Genomic DNA, 26,848 nt, shown 5'->3' with positions numbered 1-26,848 from the left:
ATAGAGTTAACCGAGCTTTGTAGTGTCTACCGAGCTGGCAGTGTTAACGAAGTGAATGAAGGTAGTGTTGATTGAGCCATTTAGTGTCAACTGAGTCTACCAAGATCTTTAGTGTTCAAAAAGTCATCTAGTGTTGATCAAGTTCTTGTTATCCCAAGTGATTAGTATGGACCAAGCATCTATGTCAACTGAGAGCCAGAGTTTGTCAAGTGTTGACAAGTGTTGCTGAGTTTTAGAACATCACCCAAGTGGTCTTCTAAACTTGAGTTATAGTAGTGAGTCAACTTTGTGAAGATTGTTTGAATTTGGTATTGTAGTCGACTCCAAAAGGTAATTTAATTGGATTGGTATATATGTAATACATCTTGTCATATCCAATATATTGAAGAAACAAGAAGCAATATGAGTGCAAATTAATAAGGCTACAAGAAGTATAAGGAAAAGTAGAGTCTTATCTATCATAGTGAAGTGATCATTGTATTTCAAAGGAATCTCATTCAACAAACCGAGTTGCAGATCAAATATCAGCCACTAATTCATCCTAACATGTGTATCATTCAAATCCTCTAACAAGGTGGACTTAACTGTCTTTTCCTAAATCTCCTAACAGAGTGCATACTTCATTGTACATTTTAAATCCTTTCACAAGGTGGACATAATAGTCCATATTATTCCTAACAGGGAAAATCATCAGAAGTGATCAATTGTAAGCTTTAACAGGCTAACTTTATACTATAGTACTAAGCTTGCAAGTATCATTCCCACCCTAGTTTTACTTTCTATTGGAAGGTTTATGGGTTACCAAATATTCTATCAAGTGTTATGAATGTTTTATTGCTTTCAGTCTTTCATGCATGCAATTAGATCAGATTATATGGTGATTGTTTAATTGGTGAATTAAAGTATAAGTTTTATTCATTCTTGATTCACCCCCCCATCTTAGTCACCCAGTCTATACTACATTTCCAATAGTTTCTTCTCTGTATTATGATCTATGATCTCAAATACAACTTAATTCTATATTATCTCTTCAACCTCTTGACTTTGAATAACCTTAACTCTGTTACTTGATATATTTTTTATTATTGCATAGTCTTCATGACCTAACTAGAGTTCCCATTAGCTAGTCCTCGAATCCATCTAGGTCTTTACATAATACATTTTCTTATCCTCTTGGTTGCTTTATGATTTTTTGTCATTTGCAAGATGAAATAAGCTTTTATCTTATTCATCAAACCTTCCTCAAAATCTACATTAAGATCTTATCACCAATCTTTATAAGTTGTTTTGCACTTCACATATTACTATGTAATTTGTTTTGCCTTATCCAAGTTTAGTGAATTTGATTATAACACGATAGGTTCGATTACTCTTCATTTTATTCTATTGTCAGTAGGTAGATTTAACCTATTCATCATTTTCCTATTCACTGATAACTGTATTTCTCTGATAATATCCTTTGTATCAATCAAATGTTTTCTTTTCCTTTACACCGATAACTCTCTAATCTACTAATAAAATTATTGTTACCTGTTTTCCTATTTACCTATTTGTCAATAACTTCCTTCTTGCCAATAGTATATAACACTTAACCTATTGCTATTCTCCAATAATATATAACCCTTTATATGCTGTCTTTACCTCTTCATCTATTGATTCTTCATGCACAATTGTTTGACATCAATGACAAACATAGCCTCAACATCATCATCATAATGTCATTGTATAATTTTTCAATCAACATGGGAAGTCATCCTTGACCCCACAAGTCATCCCTGACCCTCCTGGTCATCCTTGTCTTGAACCCCTCAAAGTTTCAAATCTAGTAGCTATTAGTTCTTAGGTTCTGAATCTAGAACAATTATAATTTTTTGCAGATGCTAAACCAATTCTTTAGATCCAAGTTGACCTCCCTAATTGGCCTTCAAGATGAGTTTTGTGCTTCATTTGTCATTTCATATTATTCATCTTTATGTCTCATATCTGATTAGTATATGGAGTTAGCTTTCATACATATTCTTTCATCACTTGTATTTCATTTGGTCAATCTACTTATACTTAACAATCACTTAATCAAACCAACCAAACACATACCTATTAAAAGAAAAGAATGGTCTATAGAAAGATATCCTTTCACATACATCCTTAAAAGGGTTTGGATATAACATTGGCACCCTTACATCCTTTTGGATAATGCTAATCAACTTTAGATCCTTTTGAAAGTTTTTGTATTTGTCGTAGGCAATATACTATTGCAATTGGTTCTATTTAAGTTGTAATTAATTTTATTTATTTCAACCAATTACATTTCAATATTTTTGTTTTGAAGTTCTATTTTAAATTTTTTTAATGTATATATGAGAGATTTTTAGTTTCTAACATCTGCAAAATTATTTTACTTCAATTTTTTTGGCTCACACCTTTGGGGTCTTATAGGGTGGATTTTCACGAAGCATACTCATATTATGAGGCAATACTATTTTTGGTAAGAATATATGAAAATATGAAATGGATCAAACATATTTTAATATATTTTCAAAATATTAATACTTTAAATGCTAACAATTTATAAAAATAGAATGATTAATTTTAAACATTATAAATTGAATATAAGAATTTTTAACATCTCAAATATTGTGAGAATATTAAAATTATAATTAAACTATATTATACATTATCATTACCAATCAATAAATTGATTGTCTTATAATTATTAATTATTAGGCTTAATGTACTATTCTATCTAATTAATCTATTATCTAATTAAACTATTATAACTTGAGAACAACTACAAGCCACTATGTGACATTTATGCTAATGTGACAATTATAATATTTTTGTTGAGAACAAATACAAGCCACTATGTGGCACTTGTGTTAATGTGACAACTATAATATTTTTGTTGAAGACATTTAGTATATAGTAAAAAATCAGATCTTTGTCTAACCTTGTTCCCTCCACCATTGATTGACTCATAATCAAACTCGTGGTCTCTCGAGTGATACCATGGTCTAACCCTACGAAAAATCTGACCTTTGTGGATACGAGTGCCTAGTATTTTTCAACCCCACGTAAAAAATGGGTCCCCATTTGCATGGAGTATTCCGAGAGGGTGTTATTTGGATTTTCCTTATGTATTTTATATCAAAGAAAATTGGGTGCAGTTTTTCTGTATCATACCTTCGTTTCGATTTGGATAGGGGAGATGGCCGGGACAATGGTTATGGTTGATTCACCACGCCTTTCTCTCGCGGCTCCTGTAACTGCAGCCTCTCTTCCATCCCTTGCAATTCGCAGGCACCATCCAATTGGTGTAAGTTACCTAGTAGCCACTTTGATTAAGAGATCTGTTAGAATTCTCTCTTATTAGTCATCTGAAATCTGTGCGATTGTATTCAGAATAGATCAGCAGAAATATAATGGTTTCTTGTAGACTAGTGTTCCCATACCCACTTTGTTTCAGAGTATATAAGAGATACGAAACAGAAGAATTACGGATAAGATGAGCATATGAAATACTTTAGTGTTCCCAATGTCTATTTTGTTTCAGAGTATAGAAGAGATATAAAACATAGGAATTAGGGATACGATGAGCTTATGAAATATTTTAGAGTAGTCTTCAGAACACCCACTCTGTTTCAGAGTATATTAGATATATGAAACAGAGTAACTAGGGTTAACATGAGCATATGAAATATTTTAGATTAGTGTTCCCAATGTCCAGAGTATATAAGAGATACGAAACAGAAGAATTACGGATAAGATGAGCATATGAAATACTTTAGTGTTCCCAATGTCTATTTTGTTTCAGAGTATAGAAGAGATATAAAACATAGGAATTAGGGATAAGATGAGCTTATGAAATATTTTAGAGTAGTATTCAGAACACCCACTCTGTTTCAGAGTATATTAGATATATGAAACAGAGTAACTAGGGTTAACATGAGCATATGAAATATTTTAGATTAGGGTTCCCAATGTCCACTCTGTTTCAGAGTATAAAAGAGATATGAAACATAGGAATTGGGGACAACATGAACGTATGAAATATTTTAGAGTAGTGTTTCCAATACCCACTTTGTTTCAGAGTATAGAAGAGATATGAAACATAGGAATTAGAGATAAGATGGGCATAATAAATATTTTATAGCGGTTGTCCCAATACCCACTTTGTTTGAGAGCATATAAAGAGATATGAAACAGAAGAATTAGGGATACGAAGAGCATATGTAAAAAAAGGGATTAAGGATGCTCTCTAGTATTCAATATTCACTGCTCTTGAATTGTTGTAGTATGATTCTCTTGCAATTGCTTTCTATTACGTATCATTCTGAACTAGAATGATTGTTCGTGAAATGGAGTTTACAGTATGTTGGTAGATTGTTTTAAGGTGGACAGTAAATGCAAAACAGAAGAGGTAAGGATATGGAGTTGACAGAAAGACTTCTTGGGATGCACTGTAATGGGGTGGAATTCGGTTCTATGATAATGAAAAGAAGATGCCAGAAACACCTAAACGAATTACCCCATTGTGTAGTTTAGAAATTCTTGCCTTGTTAAATAAGACGAGGAGTTATCCATTACCCATTTGTCTAATTGCAATATGTTATATAACAAATATCCAATCCCTACTTGAAGTTATGCAATATCCATTTTAATAAAAAACTTTTGCTATTCATACATTACAGACCTGACCTGGAATAGCTAAGCTTTCTTCAAGGTGAAAAAATGGAAAGAATTATGGATATAGGGGGTTTCGAGAACACTTCTGGGATTCCATGTGGTAGGTAAATACTTGTGGATACGAATTTTTAAGCACTTTAGGATTTATTTCAAAACCCTTACAGCAAAAGAGTTGCACAAAACTGTAGAAAACTGAATGGTACATATGCCTTTAATTAAAGGGTATTCTGAAAATCTGCCTTTAAATTAAATGCTTTTATAAAGATAAAAATAAAATTTTCATTGTTTACTAATTGATCCAGCTGGAACTGAATGCTTGTCGATAAAATCCTACAACCAAAAGACTGAAAGTGGATTATTCAGTGAAGTGCCCACTTTCCAATTAGTACTTGTGTGTATGTTTCATTAACCAAAATACAGCTATTTTGGGTTATTCAACAGCACAACCTCTTTCCTTGTTAGTTATTCACATGACTTGCCACAGCACAATCACACCAAGAATTGGTCAGACTTCACTATCAGGGTAGAAGATACAAATGAGTACTTATCCATCCAGAGCTAACTGAGCTAACTATCATGATTTATATAGAAAGTTTGGGAAATAACCCAATGGATTTTATTTGCTGATAGCTAGAAATCAGACAACATAATAGAAAGATTATTATGATGTTGGTTCCTTGGCAAGTGTGTGGAAGCATCCAGCAGGATCAAATTGCTTTTGCCTTCTACTGAATATAGATCTAAGACTATCGAAATTTTCATTTCACACATGTTGGGTGGTTGCTCCTGCAATCAGGTGTAATCACCAAGTCATCAGGGTTGCCTGCCCCCTGGTAATGGATGTATTGTTCCTAGAAGAGATTGTCTCAGTAGACAATCATAAGTTTTTGATAAGCATGGGTTAGTCCAACGGCCAGCATTTAAAAAAGAAGAAACACTGAACATTAATTTTGGCCCTCCTAGATGGCACGAGTATGGAAGGATGAGGACAGATAGGCTCCTCAGACTTATCATCTAAGCCAAAGTAAAGTTATTCTAGGCAGAGCAGTTACTTGGGCATATTTCTGCAAAGTTTTAAATATAAAATTAAAGCACGTAAGTGAAGAATTGATTGTCGCAATCACAATGTATGCTAGATATGAGCTGATTATCCTTGTATTAGTTTGGAAATGCCATGCAATATTTGGACTGTCAAAATGTCTTGAGATGCTTCTCTTTCTGAGCTGTAGTGTAAATGAGGGTCAACATCATATCAACTGCAGAATGTTATGTTATTTGATGCAAACCAGAATGAAGGTCCATTGACTATTTGCCATTGAGTTATTTCAAAACTCAAGTTTGATGCAATAGTGCGATTCTAACCAAGCAGAATAGAGCACTTTCTTTCTTATGGCATCTTGGCAAAGCACAAAAATTAATGGGTTTGCCAATTGTAGTTGGGAATGCTTGTTGCCGATGAATCTATTGTATATTCTGCATAAATAGTAATATAGTAGTGATGTAACAATCAAGTGCTTGTCAAAACCAAATGACTATAGGCAAAACAGTCTGCAGGATTTGATGGTTTTCAACTTTATGGAACAAACATTGAGATCAATGGTTAAATTTTGAGATCAGGCATCTCCAGTCAGAGACATATACATTAATTTTTTCCCCTTCTAGTGCATAGGGAGATCCTTTCACCTGCTTTTTGTTCAGTCTTTTAAAATATTTTACATTTTGCATATAGAAAGATCCTTTGATTTGCAGCTCTGTGAATTATTGCACACAATTTTTATGTTCATGAGAAATATTGTCCCCCGTCTTTCACACAGATGTACATACACAAATAGGGAGCTCCAATGTAAATTTTGAGATCAGGCATCTGAAGCCAGAGGCATATACTCTCATTTTTTTCCCTTTGTTGTATAGGGAGATCCTTCCACCTGCTTTTTCTCCAGTATTCTAACTATATTTTACATTTTGCATATAGGGAGATCCTTTATTTGCAGCTTGCTACTGTAAATTATTGCAGGCAATTTTTCTGTTCATGAGAAATGCTGTCTCCCCCTCTTTTACACAGATGTACATACACAAATAGAAGATCCAAATTAGATGCAATGGAGTGGGACTTCTATTTTTCAATTCAAGAAAATTTCTTACATGAAGATGAGGCTGGGAAGGTTCAAAATACAAGTTATAGGGGGGTCATTTTATGTTTTTGCATATCAAACATGAATTCTTGTATGTGTGTGCTATGTACGTGTATACTTATAATTGTCTTTGTGTGCAGAAATTTGTACCGTTGCTACAAGATCAAAACAATAAATCAAATGCTATTGGGGTGTGCAAAGAAGAATTCAAAGTGGCGTTGTTACACAATGCTCAAAAGCCTGCATTTGTGCAACCAAAAGCAGGCTTGCCAAGGCAAAACTCCTTTTTCAGTGTGCCTGTTCTGGTTGATATTCAAGGTTCAGACTATGTATTTGAACTTGAAACCTATTATTTTGTATTATTATCAGTTTGACTGATTCGTCTTTTCAAACTGATATATAATTTTATAGCATGTTTCCTTTACCAACTGAAGAAATGATTTTTAGCACCTGTTTATAAGATATTATCAAGCATTTCTGCAATAGATGATGGATTATACATTTTATAATTCATGTAATATTTCCTCTTTTCTTTTGTTCACAGAATCCAGCAGTGACTTGGTAGAATTCATGTTTGGATTGGCTCAGCAGCATTTGCAATATGAAAAGATAATACAGTTTCTTAGTTCTGGAAGCAACAGAAGGGTTGAGGAGATTCTGAATATATCTTTACTTTCTGACTTGATGGATATTCAATGTTTAGCTGTCAAGGACACTGAATGTTCATTTCCTTCAAATATCGATTTTCTTCTTCATGGCTATGAAAACATCCCACCTGATGAGTTTAGAAAAGAGGTAATGAAGTTCAGGGACTGCTTTCAGACACATCAGAAATTATGTGGCTACAACAGAAAATACACGGAGTCAATACCTCAGTTCCTTCAAAGCAATGCAGCTGTCATGGGTTGGGTAGAACCAGTGGCACATGTTTTATTGTTCCCAGACACTAAGAACAAGAAACAAGGCTCAGTTCCAAATATCAGTGAACATCTAGTAAATAATCAAATCAAATTGGATAAGCAGTTTGCATTTGTGCCTCATTTTGAAAAGTAATCTTCTGAATTATACAAGTTTTCTGTGTTTGAGGTCTTTTCTTAAAGTTTTATTTCAAATCTCCACCAATTGCACATTTCTCACTTATCTCCATGTTTGTTGGCTGCAGCTCTTTGCTTGGGATGCCTTCAATCAAGTATGAAGAAAAATCACCAGAGACTTTGTAAGTCCTAATTTTTGTCCATTTGTTTTAGCTAGAAGCTATGCCAACAAAGATAAGTTTAGGAAAACAGAAATCAAATAGGTTGCTTTTTTAATAATTTGAAGTTCGAACAACAAACTAAATGCCTTCCTTTTGGCCAAATGAAGATATGGCACCACTAAGTTCAATGAACAAAAGCCCCCTATATCCGACACTATGCAAAGGGTGAAGTCTCCAGTTTCAAGGTACAAATCTCTGCCATTTTTAGTAATTTTTTACAGGAAAGGGATTTCTCAAATTCTGTGGTAAATCTTCCTATCCATTTTTTGGCCTTACCCTTGTTGTTTGAACATATTTTCAAGTGCAGTCCAGCAAAGCTCAAGCCAAAACACCATGTAAGAAAAAAGAATAAAAAATTGGTCAAACAGCAACGGGATATCTTCCAGAAAAGTCAGTTTCAACATTATGAATACATGTTTTCAATGCTTTTCAACAATGACTCTGCAACATCAAGTGTCTCTCAACTTAAAAAAATCAATCAAAAGGAATTTACAATGCTGCTTAATTGCATTTCTGTTGGACTTACTGGAAGTGGACTTGGGATCACAATGTTTGTTTCTTCAAAGATGTTGGCTGTTAATGCTGTTGACAGTAGAAGGCTCATGAATATAATGTTTGGGATTGGACTTTTATGGCTCTCAGCTGGAGTCCAAAATTTAAGAGAGGTGGTTTTATCCATAACCAGACTTAGTCACAAATTTAAGCCGAAAGAGAGAAAAATTGTCTCTAGGCTGAAAAGGGAGTTAACTGGTGTATTTTTCAAGGCTTTAACATTAATAGCCTTCTCACTAGTGAGATTTGTGTAAATGTACCTTATACAGCTTATAGTGAGGAATGGTTAAATTCCCAAGGCTTTCCTTTTCTGTTTCCCCTATGTAACATATTGTTAAGGTTGCAGACAATTGTAGATCTTCCTAATTAATTTTTGTAATGAAATAGTTTTATAAATTTTTGACTGCAGCAGCATTATAAATGAATTTTCCTCGCACATGCCTTTTGTGTGAATTATGTTCCAGAAACATACTTTTCCTATGATTTGTAGTCAATGATGTCAAGATTCAACCATAAAAGGTTCAGCAGTGTTGAAGAATTAAGTTGGCAGAGCGATAACCTGTATGGTCAGTTTCTCGAAATACTTTTCCAAAGTTCTTCCCAACAGCAACAGAGGACTCTCGACCTATTCATAATATTGAATGTTAATCCATACAGCTTGTGGGTGGATGGAAGCTCAATTGACTGAATGTTCTTCATTGCGGCTTAAGATCTTCACTTAATGTTATCTTACAAGAGCTCTACCTCAGTTGTTGTTTAGTATTCATAAGTATCTTCGCCTCCATGTTGTTCCATAGATTTCACATGTTTGTGTGAAATATCATCATTATGAGAGGAAAATTACTGGGCCCTATGATTTTGAGGTTTTTTGCATTGCAGTCATCAGAAGTGTTTAATGATGGTTGATAACATCATTGGTGTTATTGCAAACTGCTTCAAGTGTTTCACTGACATATTTATGGCACTTTGACATTAGTTTGCGAAAAAATGGAATTGTTTAGAGGGTAGAGTTGTAATAATTTCTGTTTAACCATGTTAACATAGATGGATGGTTTCTTAATATCAGATGCTGTTATCCACAGGCAAGAGATGGATCAAATCAAAATGCAATTGCTATGGTCATGGGAAATTTTATTAGAAGTGGAAGCCAATTAAAGAGAGTCTGAGAGAGCGGAATTCCATCAGTCAAATTCTACTGCGAGAGAGAGTGAGGGAAATTCCAGCAGTCAAATTTTCCTGTGAGAGAGAGAGGAATTCCATCAGTCAAATTTTACTTTGTCAGAGAGAGAAGAATTCCATCAGTCAGATTTATTGCTGTTATATAAAATAGATTCCTGCTACATCTCAAAGAATTGTACAGTAAGCGCTCAAGACACTTGCACAGTATAAATTTTAAAATGTCAAGAGGGAAGCAAATAATTGTGCTAAATGCTGAAGAAAGCTGCATAATGTAATTTGGGAAATGACAGCAAGAGCCAGCTTCCCTGCCCAATTAAGGGAAAGCGGAGATAGTCCAAAGTTCTTAAGCCATCAGAAACAGCGATTGGGAGAGAAAACATGCTTCTGGAGATGAGCACAATATCCTGCACATGAGTATTCAATATGAGAAAGTGTAAGATGTGAGATGATATGCTACACTTGAAAACATAGGCTGGTGGAAATACAACAGATGAAGCTTAAGATGAAGTTCCTGTATTAGATGGCTCGGTTTTTTAACGAACAGTGGAATTTTGATGCACATTCTTCTGATTTTAAGAGTTATTAATGCTACAGGAAGGTTTTTGGTATTGATGGTTTTGAGTTCCTGTGGATAGAAGTTGCTGCCGAAGCTTAGCTTTCAGTTATGAAAGTATTAAATTGCAAGAGTTCAACTGTTAATATTTTTCTTTTATGTGGTTTGAGATAAAGCAATTATATGACTATGAACCATCAAATGCATGATCAAATTAAGGGAAGTCCAAATCAATTCAGCAGAACTGACTTTCTAAAAAACCTTGACAAATTTACACTCAAAACAATCAGCTGAGAGAAAAATCCCAAAATTTAATTAATACATCAAATGCTTGGTTGAATGCATAACCACACCAGAGTTTCGCTTTGTACTTACTTGCAATCTTAATGACAAGTTGTTCCAAACTTGTCGACTTCACTACTACAAATTCTGAAGGCCTATGTGGATTTAAAACTTATCATGGCTTTTGTTTGTTGTTAGAAGGAAGCATGACTAGGTAGTAAGGTAACATTCTGCTTTCCATGCCATTACACGGTATCCAGTGTTGAGATAAAACCCAAGACTTAGACGAATAAGTTGAACTATAGGTTGAATTTGATATCTCGCAATATTTTCATGTCAATACTGAAGTTGAAAATCAGTTTGTCGAAGTGTGAAAATAATGGCTCTTGTGAAGATTAAAGAGTGGGTGCCACATGACACAACTATCAGCAGAATGTGACTAATTTACTTGTATACTTGGGAAAAGGTATTTTAATTAGTTACTCTGCTGACGATGTGGTGTCCTATTAGCTGGTTCATAATGGGAGCTCTACATATATTGTTCTTGTTATGCCACAAGGTAGATCATATGAATTTGACGATATCATTGCATTCCTCACAAAATGTTGAAAAACGTTGACATTTGTGAATTCCTATAATACATCATAGGAATTCTGAATACACCATTAAATTATTTTTCTATCAAGTTTTTTGTTGGGGTAATGTACTAGATTGCTCAGTGATTTCTGATCACTGTTATGAAAAGATGATCTCAAGGATGATTTCAATTTTTTTTATGAGACTGATGATAGTCTCTATTGTGATGTCATAAGCCTGAGCCTGAGCGAGGATAAATAAGTGAACTTTCATAAGCAAATAATCAATTTATGTACTAAGGTTTTAATGGAGGGGACAAAGTAAAGCATATTTGAAAAAATAAATAAAAATGGACATTCTGACATCTAGGAGAGAAGCATAAAATCCTTAGATGTCATGACAATGCTTTTTATTACTTTTTCCTTATCAGACCATCAAGTTTCCTTTCATTTGTGTAAATGTCTGGCTAGAGAGAAGAGCATAACTGTCTCTATTGTCCGGTAAATCATTGATCCATTACACATCAAGCTATTGAGCTACCGTTAACTATTTGCCATGGAATAGGGATATGAGACATTGGATATTTGAAGGGTTGATGATGTTTGAAAAATGTTATGGTGATGTTAGTAGGGGTGGGGATTTCTAGGGATGGATGGCATCAACATGATGTCAATAGGGGGAACAACATGAACATGATGTCAACAAAGGAAAGGTGGAGCTCTAGGCCTTTAGGGGTGGATGTGAAAGCATGAAGTGATGAGAAAGGTTGGAAGTATGAAAGAATTAGAGGAAATTTGGGATAGACCAATGGATTAGACTTTTGGAGAAGGTATGACCAAGATGATAAGTCGAATGGGGAAGAAGGGATGGAGGCTAACAAGATGATGATTGAATCATCAAGGAATAAAGAAGTTGGGAAATAAGTGTTAGGGGAATGGATGGATGAGGAAGTCTAAGTGTCTAAAAAGTTGACAAATTCAATACTAGGCAATTCACAAGGCTTTTGGGAAGGGTTTGAAGAGTGACAAGGAAAATGTGTATGGATGGAAAATCTTGAAACTTCAAAGCTTTGAAACCTTTCGTAGTTAGCCAATTTTATTTTTCCTAAATTGGGTAACTAATGAAAACATGAAAGGGGAATCAATGCAATAACCACATAAACATAATATGATGAAAAACCCCCTTTAGTTTTCTTAATCAGCCATCTTTGATGGGAAATGAAAGGGAGACATGAAATGATAACATCTTTGGTAACCTCTCAAGGTGCTTCCCTATTGAATTCATATCAAGTGGATTTATTAGTTCATTTGGCATAGAGTCACAGGGTCCTTACAAGCAACTAAAAGGATGCCTTAGAATAAAGAAATATAAAATATGTGCAAACAACACTTGGAGGAAAATAAGCAATGAAAGTTATACAATCTCCTCATGAGAGATAGAGTGCACAATAACACTTCTTAGAAAGAATAACTAACATAATATATACAAGTTTAAGATCAACCTCAAAAATAGTAGTTACGATGCATCCCATTCACAACAATAGGAAGAGTCTCTTCATACAATCTTGAAAGAATTGCAATTGGTTATGATGTCACAATTTTATGTCTTCCAACCTAGGCTCTATTTGCATCCCAATTCAACAAGTCTCCTTGTACATTCTATGTGTTACTGTTAATAAGGTAATATGCCCAACTAATTTCTCAGCGAAGACTTATTTACATGTTAAGCTAACTTAGGTCCTAGATTGTTTCTACAAATATTTATTGTTAATGGAATATGTTGATGTGAGTATTGTGACCATTGCAACATTAGGATAAAACACTTAGTATTTCAAGATGGAACATCAAATATTTAATCTTCTCTTGAATAAAGACAACGCATATGCTAAGATTATAAAAAGATCATATAGGCGACTCTAAGGTTCTTATTGCAAACTGGTGACTTTTTTTTGATATAACTCAGTTTATGATGTGGTTTGTATGTAACCATATGGGTACTTAACATTATTCAGTCATTAGATAATAGATTGACTTTAGAATCATAAATGACTCAATAATGTAGGTTCTTCAACTACTTCTAACAAAACAATTTGCAAAGAGATTCGGTTCAAGAATCTAAGCCAACTCTAGCAATGCAAGAAACCATTAATGGTCTAAACAAATACTTGCTTCACCAATTCAACTATGCATAGAAAGGTGCAATCTTTCAAAGATTGCATGATTGATATTTATGCTATTAATGTTCACTCAAATTATCATACCCTCCTCATAATAAATGTAATTGATTAATATCTACCATTTGTTATATTTGTCAAATTAATTGATTAGATATCATTTATATAATATTTACAATATCGAATAAAAAAAAATTTATTAACTGCAATTATTGTTTATATATTTTATTAATCATTGATTGTTTAATGTATTTTTTTCAATTTATTTGAGCAACACAAGTTTATTAAAATAGTGGTATAATTCATACTAACCAAATGGCGAGGCATACTGTTTAGTATAACCATGACAATTCTAGTCCCTTGAAAAAAACATTGTATCTAGGTGATGTGTGCAAGGGCTTTCAATAGGAAGGATGTGTCCCTTTCCCAAAGAAGGATATAAATATTTCAAATACCACCCATACAGATTTTTGAAGAGAATATATTCGAAATGGACAGCTAAGACAACATGAACTAAGATGGAATGCATAATTGCCATCTATATTATGGTGTTGAAACATGTGTTGCTACTATCCTTAAACACAATACATATTGTGTTTCATTTGTTGATATTGATATCATTGTATACACTGTCACAACCCATTTGTGACAAACTGAATAAAATTGAGTCGATTTAGATATTTCTATTTTGTACCAAAGATTTTATCTTTTATTGTCAATCTTTGATTTTGTGATTTGTTTCCAAAAATGTAAGGTTTCCAAAATAATAAATAAGAAAACTTGTTAGAAAACAAAAATATTTTTTTACTAGGGATTTTTTTGTTTTGTTGAAAATAGAATGTTTTGCCAAAAAAAAATTAAAATAGGTAGAATGAGAACAACATTGAGAATGGAGAGGCAACACCAAAATTATTAGTTAGGCATGTTACCTTAGAAACTAAGAAACTAAGGGAAAACAATGGAGGTACCTTTTTGCAATGGGGTGTATGTTTTACAAAACAATATGATCATATGTTATTTACTTATTTTTTCTTAGGTCATTAAATAGTTGTTTGAGTTAATTGTTTCATTTAAAAGACTAATGTAAATGTCAATATCTTGTTTAATCTTAATACTCATTTTCCTATATAAATGAAGTTTTTCATCATTTTTGTATGTTATCTTGGAGTCTCAATTAAACTTATTCTCCTACATAGTATTAAATATCCATTCTTACAAACACTTCACATATGTTAGGTTAAAGCTATTGCCAGGTTAGAAATATTGACAAATCTAGTAAAATTGATTATGCTCTTCTTTTGAGGTTTTCATCTAATTTATTTTGAAGCATGTTGGTGTAAATCTAAGGTCACCATTGAGTTTGGAGTTTCCAAGAAAGCCATATTGGATTTTTTTTCATTCAAATGGGCCATTGTATTATATAGTTGCAAATTGGGCATTGAAGCTCAAAATTGATGAATAGCTTTTCATGAAAGCACCTTTCAATTCAAATGGATGTTGCTATAATATTTTGAAGGCCCCAAAGTTCTATTTGCAATAAAAATTTTCCAATTTTTATTAATACAATTTTTGACAAATTTTAAATTGCTAATAGGGTTATTATTACAAACAAAAATCAATCATTTTTCAAAAAGAACAACTTGGTGTAATTTTTTTTTAATTTTACAAGTTATTAATATTACTGGAAGGTTTTTGGAATTAATGGGTTTGACTTCCTTGGAGAGGTAGAAGTCTCTTTTTATCCTTAAAAATACTTTATTCCACTAGATTTTGGAATTTTTTTAAAAAAAAATGTAAGAGCTTAACTATTTATTTTTCTTCCTTGTAGAGACTATTAAAGATCAACTTAAACAAAGTTGTCTTTATACAAAAAAAAATTAATCAACTTAAACTCAAAATAATTAACTAAGAGAAAATAATCCCAAAATAATCATATTTTTTTATAGAAAAGTAATGACCTAGTAAGGTAACATTAAATGGGCACATTTCATGTTATTATGCTGAGAGGCGTTCTATACAATGGCAACACAAATGCCCAACATGGGAATATGTCAAGATTCCTTGTCAATAAAAAAGAAAAGAGAGCAGTTACAAACTTCTAAATTAAATATCAAATTATTAAACCATTAAATAAAAAAGAATTTCCATAATAGTTGGCCGAAATAATAGGAAGCCAAGTGGAGGCGAAAATAATAGACCCGAAAAAATAGGGCCTGAAAAAGTAGGACCCAAAAAAATAGGGACCAAATAATATGCCCCTAAAAAGTAGGGCCCGAAAAAATAGGGCCGAAATAATTTCAATATGATTAATTTTTTTGTTAAATATAATTTTGCATACACATTCATGCTTATTATTTGTGGAGAGTGGGAGAATTTGAAACATATTTGTGGAATGTGAAGAGACGTCCATTGGGAGATATGAGGAGCCTCTCACAAGTTATAAAACAAAGGCTCCTCATTTCATTTTTATTTTATGTTTTTGTAGGAAAGAAGATGTGGAGATTATTGGAGGATTAGATTGGAGTTTTTGAACAGGAATATATTGAAGTTTTGGAGTAATTTTTTTGCAGGTGAGATTTCTATTTTTTATTTATATTTTCATTTATATTTAGATGTAGATGTAAATTGAGATTCAAAATTAGTTATAATATTCTACTTTGATTTAGATTTCAATATTAATTAGTTTCATTTAGATTTAGAATTCTATTCCTAACTATTTAGGCTTGCATTTAATTGTTTAGTCGTGCATGTTTGATTTAGATATAGATTTGTATTCAACATCTATTTGATTTATATATTTTATAATACTTTTCATTTATGTATTTTAAAAGTGCATGTTTCAAATTAGTTTTAGATTTGCATGTTTCATATTAGCTTTAGTAGTTTTAGATTTGTGTATTTCAAAATAGTTTTGGTTTGCATGTTTTAGATTTGAATGTTTCATAATAGTTTTATATTTGCATGTTTCAAAGTATTTATATTTTCATGTTTCAAAGCATAATTTTATCATTAATCTGGATGAGAATGCAACCATATCAATACAATTGAATTTTATTAAAGTTAATGATTTATTTAAAGTAGATGAATCATATATTTAGTATATATTGTATCATTATTGAATTATAAAATAAAATAAAAAACATTCTCAAAATAATAGCTGACCAAAATAATATTAAGTCAAATGGATGCTGAAATAATAGTGCCCAAAAAAAGGGGCCAAAAAATAAGACCTAAAAAATAGGGTGAAAAAATAGGACCCAAAAAAATAAGACCAAAAAATAGGGTTGAAATAATTTCATTAAATATATATATATATTTGTTAAATATATTTTTGCATGCACATTCATGCTTTTTTTTTGTGGGGAGTGGGGGAATTTGAAACAAATTCGTGGAATGTCAAAACACATCTATTGGGAGATACGAGGAGTCTCTCATAGGTTATAAAACAAATGCTCTTCATTTCAATTTCATTTTGTGTTTTTATAGGGAGGAAGAGGTGGAGATTATTGGAGTAGATTAGAATTTTTGAAGAGGAGTAGATTAAAGTTTTGAAGTAATTTTTTGCATGTGAGATTTCTATTTTTATTTTTAACTTTTATTTTAGTTTTGCATTTGGATTTAGATTTAGCTATGTATTTAGATTTAAATGTAGATTTAGTTTCAAAATTAGTTATAATATTCTCCTTTGATTTAAATTTAAATTTTAATAAGTTTTATATAGTTTAGCTTTGTATGTTTGATTTAGATTTAGAATTCAAATTGATTCAAAATCTATTTGATTTAGATATTTGATAATACATTTCATTTGCAGAATTTTAGTGTGCATGTTTCAATTTATTTTTATGTTTCCATGTTTTATATTAGTTTTAGATTTGTATATTTCAAAATACTTTTGGTTTGCATGTTTTAGATTTGTATTTTTCATAATAGTTTTATATTTGTATGTTTCAAAATATTGATATTTTTAATGTTTCATAATTAAATTTTATCATTAATATGGATGGCAAGGTTGCTTTATCAATAAAGTTTGTATTTTATTAAAGTTAATGATTAATTTAAAATAAATGAATCATATATTTAGTTTATATTTTGTCATTATTTAATTAGATTATGTATGTGTTTTATTTAAATATTTTTCATAGTATATATAGATTTTTATTAATATTTATGTTTGTAATGTTTGAAAAGTGGAAGACAATGCCACCATATTTCAAACATCACAATTTAACTATTTCATTTGAAATAGTTTTGATTTATATTTATATGATTTTGAACATTAATCATTTGAAAGAATTTATGTTAACTATTAATATTTTTCATTTTGATTATTTCTATATGTTGATGTTTGTTTATAAGTTTGTAGGTTACTATTTGAGTTATGGATACCTCGAATAAAGAATCAAACATTATTTGATACTAGCTTGACTACTTCAGTGACCTCAAATGATTTCTTTGAGACCGAGTTTGACAAATGCCTACAAATAATTAAAGAGACGTGCACAACTATAATTAAAGTTGCGGAGAATGCAATATTTCCAATTGACTATGTTGAGGAAATGGAATTAATGCATATGGAAGATGCATAAATTTTTTTGTGTGATACATCTACAAAAGTGGATAGGTTTCCCTCAATGATGAAAGAAGTATTCACAATCATTGTTCAAATAAAGGTCACAAAAGAATCCTAATCATTGAAGAATATGACATGTATTTACACTATTACAAAGATATTTTTTTTTATATAGTTCATTCTTGTCTTTGGTTTCAAAATTTTACTCTTAATTAGTTGTATTGGTAGTTTTTTTTTTTTTGGATTGGTAAACGGTCGAGGCCTTGATTATATTCATTAAATAATAATAAAGATAAATACAAAAGAGTACCTCAGTTCAAACAAGCACTAGTAGGAAAGAACGAAGAGGAAAATCTCCAATCTTGCTTGAGACCAAGGTCATTTATTATATCATAAAAGGGGCATATCCCAATTGATTTGCTACATAATTGACAAAGTTACAAAGAAGGATCAAAATTCAATAGATAAGGGAATTCTAATGGAGTGAATACCATACAAAATTCTGATGCCGGAAGGGATCAGCCAGAGTTATAGATAAAAAACCTCCCAACCATTGCTGGATGCTAGAATCACACATGCCATACTATCTTCAGAATCAGTTACGCAGCCTTAAGTAGAAACCATTTCAATAGTTAGTAGAAACATGCAAATTGATTTCCTTATCAAATGTTTGACAAAATAGAGATAACCTAGATAAGTCCTAAGATCACTATACTTTTTCTTCTTAGGCCTATCAGTTATTTTGTGCTGCCACAAATTAATCAAATCCATACTCCTTATAAGACTTAACTATTTTACCATTCTCAAAGTTTGTGAGTCAGTCATGATCTTCACCATATTATTAATAAGTAGAACCTACCAATTTAGGAAAAAATTGCTCTTGTTTGTCCAGACCTACCTTATAAAAGCTTAATGAAACCAATTCTTACTAAATAACCTTTACCTAGATCTCTGGGATGTTCCTACATAATCTTGCTAACCTACTCAGAAATCACTATAGTCCAAGGATAAAGAAGAATCCCACCTATACGATGAGTAGCCCCATATACAAATTAAGCCTACTTAGCTACCAGAAAAACATATAATAAGTCTCAAATTGAATACAAAAATAGAAAAGATTGAAGGCAACTTGACAGAGCAAGTTGTAATGTGTTCAGAACCGTGTAAAAAGACATAAAAACATAACAAACAAGCAAAAAGAATCTTTAATAACAAATATACTATAATTACAAAAACTACACCTTGCTAAAAGTATTAGCAATGTATTAATTCTAAGAAACATAGAGATCAATAAACATATCCATTAAGAATCTGAGTGCTACTACTTCATATACCATTGACAACTCCAATTAGTTAAGAAAGAGAGCATCCTACAAAACCAAAGTCACATATAAGAAATATCCTTATGGAAATCCAAATGATCAGATCTTAAGAGATTGCTAGAACCATTAATAAATCATATGAGCCGAGAATACATCAAAATTTATATTAATATCAATTTAATGTATATCATGAGTAGAAGATTACAAAAGTATAGAGGAGACATAGAGGCACTAATCTAGCCAGCCACTAAGAACATTGCCAGATAGGAGCAATAAAACTAATACATTAATTACAAAAAACCTTAATAGGACTAGTATGAAAGAAAATTGAAACTAAAAAGGCCAGAGAACAAGACATAGGCAAACCAAAATGTCAGACTAAGGAAGAGACTAAACAAAAACCCAGCCAACATATCAGGGTAGAGCAGACGAGGACAACAACTAGAACTAGAAAGACGATACAAAAAATCTGGCACACCCTACTTCCAAAAAACCATAATGACCTCTACACTGTCATTAAGGATTTCCATTTGAAAAAAGGTAGGAAATTCAAAAGAGAACTTCTCCCTAATGGACTTCTCGATATTGGGTGTGCAAAAGTCTAGAGTATCCATATTACCCAAATCTACCCCTAGATGGATGTAGGCATTGAATAGGCTGAGGTAGCTACTAAGCCATTCCTTCCCATTGTCCACCAAAATCCCTCTCCATCTAAGGAGGAAATGGATGCTTGATTCCATTTTAGGCCATACTTGGTTGAATGCTACAGGATCTCGAATTACCAATGTTGGCTATCTAGGCACAATAGCCAGCTCAAAGCTCCCTGAAGGACGATCCATATATGTTTTTGGGAGAGGAACTATGCATTTCTCATCTACACTCATAATAGCTTCTATCAGACCTTGACACCAAACGGGTTCAAAAATGTATAAATAGCATCTCACTATGTCCCATTTGTCTATCCTTGCTCTAGCCATGCAACCAAAAAAAGTGCCTATGATGTTGCTATTCATCGTTTAGGTGAAATCATATTTGAAGAAGCCCTCACTTGAAGCCCTGCTAACTGCAATTCAAGTCATCTCGTCCAACTAGTCTCAACACCTAATTCCACCTTTCTGGCTTAATGTTGCCATGAAAGGCCATAGTGCAAACCTTGGAGGTGTGGAAAACACAAATAAACATGTCCATAGCTATAGAGAATGAACAGAGTGACATGGATAGTTCGAACCACTAACTAATAGGAAAGGATATGCTTTGCGAAGGCTCTAGAAACACCTAAACTATAGCCTACATCATCTTAGCTCTAAGATCTAATGTCACCTTGTAGCTATTATGAATTAGACAACACCCCATATAAGGGATAGACATACCATCAACTTAAGGAAATAATGAAAAAACATGTACTACAAATCGAGTGATGAAAGGAACATACCATCATAGCTTTCATTATTGACATCGACATCGAATAAAGAATCTTAGAGACTTATGCTAAATGAAGATGAATCCTAGGGACATCATGACCTATGAATCTGCTTGCTAGCCTAACTGCTAAGTACCCTTGGGGATTTATTGTTAAAGGATATATTATCATCCACTCATTCAAATGACTTACAAAGAAAGATCTAGCTAACCTAGAAAAGTAACTAAGTATCTACATAACCTAGATTATCAATGCATAATCTATGTAACAACTTGCAAAGATTAATCTACATAATCTATCATGCCTTTAATAGTTACTAAGAAATCTACATTACCTAGATTATCAATACATCATATTGAAAAGGAACCACACCTAGTAGAATTAAATCTAATAGCTAAAAATTAAAAAACCACTATAACTAGGCATAATCAAAGCTTATCTTTAAATACTAGGAAATTTTCACCATCAGCTCCCTTATTTTCCAAATGGTCTACCTTCCAATTACCTTCCCGAAAGATGTGACAGATCCGAGTTTCTGTAAACTGATCCAGTAACCTAAGCACTTCTTCTAGCTTTGAATTAAGGACCCAGTTGGGAGTAGCTCTTTTTATAATAGCATTAAAATAATTTGGGAGTCACCTTTGATGATGATATTAATTAAACCTAAATTGTGACAAAGCTAAAGTCCTTCGAATGCTTCAAGCTCTGCAAATTATTAGAAGTAGGATTAATAGGCTTAGCTTTTTTAGCAATCCACTTACCTGAATCATCATTGATGATGCAACCAATACTTTTTGTCCCTAGGTTTCCTCTAGTAGCCCCATTGAAGTTAAGCTTTTCCCAACCCATCAGAGGAGGAGTCCATTTACAACTTTCCCTTGCCTCCTTGCTTTTCTTGAAATAGGTAAGTGGGGGGTTTAATCAAGCTTGGCCATTTCTTTTTAATATAACCATCCTAGCTGGAGAGTGATCCTTCTTCTTTCCTAGAGTTTTGAAGATGGGAATTTACTGTTTCTACTATGCATGCTTCTATTTTGCTGACTAGCTCTTTAGGCATCATCTCCTTATCATGAAAAATTCTTCTATTCCTTTCTTTCCAAATTTCCCATATGAGAATAGATGTGTAACGCCCCACCAAGGGATCCAAAAGAATTAACCTAAAGTTTTACTAAGTTTTCCAAACTTTTTTTTTAAACAAGAAATATAACATACACATCAAATACATAGTAGTGGAAGCAATAACATACAATCAACTAAAGCATACATAACTGTAATACCCCAAAATTGGCTCATTGCCATCTCAACCAATTCTGGTCTATTTTTGATCAATCCTAAAGTCCTATTCCATTAGGCAAATTCTTATTCTACTACTCGCTACTTGACTTAATTGTTAGATGCAGAAAACCCTAATCTGCATTCATCATGCTTATTATTTAATTCCTATAGTATTTACTCATATTAGTCACATTAAACCTATTGATTAATATTTAATTTAACTACTAAGTATTTATACTTTAATTTAATTTAATTGTATCTTAAGGCTAATGTACTATGGAATTAAATTTATTTAATTTAATAAATACGCCTATCTTGATTAATTAAATGTAATTATTTAATTAAATGGGAAAGGTATTTCTAAGCAATTAAAGAAAATTATTTAATTAAATGGAGTACTTACTTCTAATTAATTAAACAAAGTTATTTAATTATATGGAAAGCCATTCCTAATTAATTAAATAAAGTTATTTAATTAAATAAGAAAAGTGTCTCTAATTAATTAAAGGATTATTTAATTAAATTGAAAAGGTAATTATGAGAGCATATCTCATTTTATTAAATTAAATATCTCACCAAAATCTCTCTTCAGTTCAAAAAAGGAAATTTCCAGTTCACTATTGATAAAAAATGAGTTAAATTAGTTAACTCCTTTTTCTACTCAAATTAAATCAGTTAACTCCTTTTTTTTACTCAAATTAAATCAGTTAACTCCCTTTAATTTGGGAATCTTCCTTTATGACTGAACTTCACCTTTAATCCTGACCGTTGATTGAAATCAATCTCAACCGTTGATGGATTCCAGGAAAGTCTATTTAAGAGACCCTCATCTCTTCATTTTAAAAGAGGTTGAATGAGAATTTGCATCAAATTACTGCTAGATTGTGCATTCATTTAAGCTCCCTACTTTCATATTCATTTTCTAGATTTAATATGCATACATTTAGTATAATTTCTTTTACATGTTCTTAGATTAAACGTGAATACTCCATTCTAGATTAATTTGCGTTCTCATATAGATTAGTCACATTTTCTTTCAAATCCTTTGTTCTTACAGGGTCTGGTTGCTTAAAAACCTCGAATATGAGGATATCTAACAAGCAATTCCCTTTAGATAGAAGGCAATAGGTCGCTTTGCCAGCTGATTTTCAGATGAACAATCCAATGTTCATTCTGGGATGAATCTGCATACAATGACCATGTTGAAGTGTGTGTGTTAGCAGAGGTTGCATATTCACGCATACAATAACAAGTTACATTCCTTAAGGATTCCATGACATTGAATCACATTTAAATCTAATTAATACTAAGTCTAACAACTATCACATCCACATGAAAGAATAATAGAAAGTCCAAAGTCCATAATATACATTTCCGAATGCCTCTTGGCAAATTAATTTAGAATACTCAATCATCTACTGTACATGTCACAGGGTATGAAAGGCTTAAAAGAATATACATGTGTAGAAATAGAAATACATCATCCTCTTCAGATCCATGATACGAAGTATAGTAAAATAAATAAAACTAATAACATACATGATACATCCATCCATCATAAAACACAACTAAGTAAGTGCGCGGTTCCTCCCAATTGTCAATAACATCATTAGACCATCATGGGCCCTAGCCATCCCCATGGGTAACATCCCAAGCTATCGATCAAATTTTCAGTACTATTGTAATAGGGACGTCACTACTAAAACATGCTACAACATATGCGTAAAGAAATCTAACATGCTAATCATCAATATAAATAAATACATCAATAAATAACATCACCTAAACATGATAAATAGCATCCCAAGAAGCTCCAGCCATGGTGACTATGGACGGATCTCAATGGTAAGAGTAGAAAGCACTACCATCTGACTACAAGGAACGTAAATGGCCTACTTCCACTGCGCTAAGGAGATAGTCTCAAGTCCTAAATAGGATATCAAATCACATAACACAAATACTCTCTAAGTCTAGGAAATCTTAAAAGTATACTAACTCAAAGGTTCCAACACATAGATCGACATCTAGACCTAGAGGCACACAAGACACATAGGAAACCTACTATGTAAGCGGGAAAGTGTCATTGCACAAATCATGTAGGAGTTACCCTGGCAGTTAGCTTAGGACTCCAGGGTCCCTAGTGATCCTTATGCAACCACTAGTATCCTCTCGTATTGACGAGGCATACTACGGAATGCAAGGTCATAACCAAGTGTTCTCTCTACTCCCATCCTAGTCTGTACTAGCAATCGAGGCATGGGAAAGAACATACAATTATCTTATTAGGTTCATTTTACTCTCATTTAGTGTAATGTTTTCACTTATTAAAACAACTTACAATGGGTTCCCCTGGTAGCCACTTAGGGCCCCATCCCCCATTGTAAGCCACTTCCCAACACTACATATAGATTACCTGCCCTAGGCTCAAAAAAAGCACAAATCAATAATCACATAAGATCACCTCAGTCCTAAACAAGTGACTGGAAAGCATCAAAAGATAATCCACAATAATCACACCACTTCTCCATGAGAAACTGGAAAGCACCAAAAGATAATCATAATGATCACAACAGTTCTCAACGAGTAGCTGAAAGACATCAAATAATAAATCACAATATCCATCGATTCTCAACGAGCAACCAGAAAGTATCCCAAAGTAAATCAAAATATCCATTGGTTCTCAATGAGCAACCATAAAGCATCCCAAAATAATACCGATCGAAGACTCCAAAATGGTCAAGTCAAACATGTCACAACATGACATCATCAAGAACAAATCATCCAAAAAATCTCAATCCTCTCAAAGTGATTGGAAGGTAAATCAAATATAATTGATCGATGATTCAAAAATGGTTAAGTCAGGTATCTCATATACATACACCTCAAATTCACACAAGAAGACTAGAAAGCAATAACAAGCAATGAATACAACCATATCATAGAGCATATCATCCCATTACCATGGTTGGGTATAAAATATTGAGATCAAAACATCAACATGATACCACAAACACATAACCCTCGAGCCTCTAGTAAACGTCCTAGGATTGGTCAAAGCTAGGTCAACCCCAACACATAAACAACACATAGAAAACATCAAAGTCTCTTAGTTGGTTTGATTTGAAAATACAGAGTTGAATAGAACAATAAAGTTTAAGTTCTAATTTGCATTTCAACGTTTATTTTAGGTGTATAGGATTCTCAGTTTATCCTACATGTCAACCCATTCATTTATTTGAACCAAAAATAGAACTACCCCCATTATACGTTAGACCAATTTTCCACAAAAATATACCAAAGGTAAATTATATTTACTTAAATTATTAAAATAATGCTTGTTGATTTTCAAAGAAATTAATCTATGAATTTATCAAATCAATATTATAATAATTTAATAATTTTAAAACCTAAACTATCAACCTCCCTTATTAATTAATCTTAATTAATTCATGTTTAATTAAATTAATCAATAAAATATATATCTCATTGTCTATGATCCCAAATCATTTTAATAATAATTTAATTAAAACTTAATTAATTATTATGAAAAATATAAGTCACTTAATTAAATTATTTAAGATAATTATCTATTTAAATATAATTTAAATTACTACTAGACAATTATTAGTTTAATTAATAATATAATAAATAATAATTAATTATCACCATATTATAAAATTAAACTTATTAATTATTAAATATATTAATAACATTTACTGAAATTAATAACATTAATTAATATGTTAACAACAAAACTTTATATCATTTAATAAATATAATATTAATTAATAACTATGTTAAAATATACATCATATAACATATATACAAAAAATCTTAATAAAAATTATAATCGACTTACCTTGCATTTTAAATTTCAATGGCAGGCATGTTTAATACACTGCCAGCTGGCTAGGTAGCTGCCTACTGATGCAAGTCTGCGACAGCATCCTGCGACAGTAGTGGCTATCGACACTCATGCAGTAAGGGGTAGAGGGTGTGGGGTTATTCCCTCCCCGCCCCACCGTATATTATTAAAATTTTTTTTTATAATTAAAAACTTCAATAACGTTTCCCCCCAAGTTAAGAATATATGTAATAATTTTTTTTTAATATGAATTTGTTTAATTAAAATAGATCTCCCCCACAATAATATCTTAAAATGTATTTATATATTTGTTTATTTATTTATTCTTATTTTTTAATATATATATATATATATATATATATATATATATATTTTATAAACAATTTCCATATTAATCTGATAGGAAATTACAAACAACTATTTGAATTTCTAATCTAGAATTTCCAATCTCAAATTCAAATCTTTCCCAAAACATCTGATAAAAAGGTTTGATTAACATTCGAGTTTCTAAATTAATTTTTAAAAAAAATCTCAAAACCTCCTCGTTTAATTACAATTTCCTTTTACCTACGGACAAGGTTTTCAATTTGATTTATTTTTCTTTCAATCATATCATACAGATGATATTCGTAGATTCAGAACAAGAGAACGAAAGATTCACAGAACGAAATTCAGAGAATCATTTTCAACAATCATGGAGAAGACAAGATTATATAATAATCATAATTCTAACTGGGTGAACATAATTCAAGAACCTACCTGGTTCTGATGCCCAAAAGATTTGCTTCTATTCAAGAACCTCTCTCCAACAGTTTTCCAAAAATTTCCCTTCAATAATTCACTTCCAAAATATGCATCCAAATTCCTCTCCCAAAATTCCTCTCCCTCAATAATGAACCCCCTAATTGTGATAACGAGTTCTCTCCTTAAATCAGGGCACTGATTGTGCATTCACCCAGGAGAACTCCTTGCTCACAACCCTTTAACTCAATATTAACTTTTATTTATCTT

The 26,848-nt window shown here is 32.0% G+C and overlaps 1 protein-coding gene across 1 annotated transcript; it reads left to right on the top strand.

The window, feature by feature from the left end:
• Positions 1 to 3,146: 3,146 nt before the first annotated feature.
• LOC149553066 (uncharacterized) lies at positions 3,147 to 9,018 on the top strand. Its single transcript, XM_089788574.1, has 6 exons — positions 3,147 to 3,313; positions 6,956 to 7,133; positions 7,360 to 7,864; positions 7,978 to 8,031; positions 8,178 to 8,255; positions 8,378 to 9,018. Exons 1-6 carry the CDS (start codon positions 3,206 to 3,208, stop codon positions 8,874 to 8,876), a joined length of 1,422 nt encoding a protein of 473 aa, XP_089644700.1. The 5' UTR covers positions 3,147 to 3,205; the 3' UTR covers positions 8,877 to 9,018.
• The last annotated feature ends 17,830 nt before the right edge of the window (positions 9,019 to 26,848 follow it).

The sequence above is a fragment of the Cupressus sempervirens genome, chromosome 6 (genome assembly GCF_028749045.1).
Source record: "Cupressus sempervirens isolate cs-2001-9-10 chromosome 6, ASM2874904v1, whole genome shotgun sequence".
Classification (NCBI taxonomy): domain Eukaryota; kingdom Viridiplantae; phylum Streptophyta; class Pinopsida; order Cupressales; family Cupressaceae; genus Cupressus; species Cupressus sempervirens.
The sequence above is the reverse complement of the archived record's forward strand: the minus strand, read 5'-3'. Positions and strand labels throughout refer to the sequence as shown.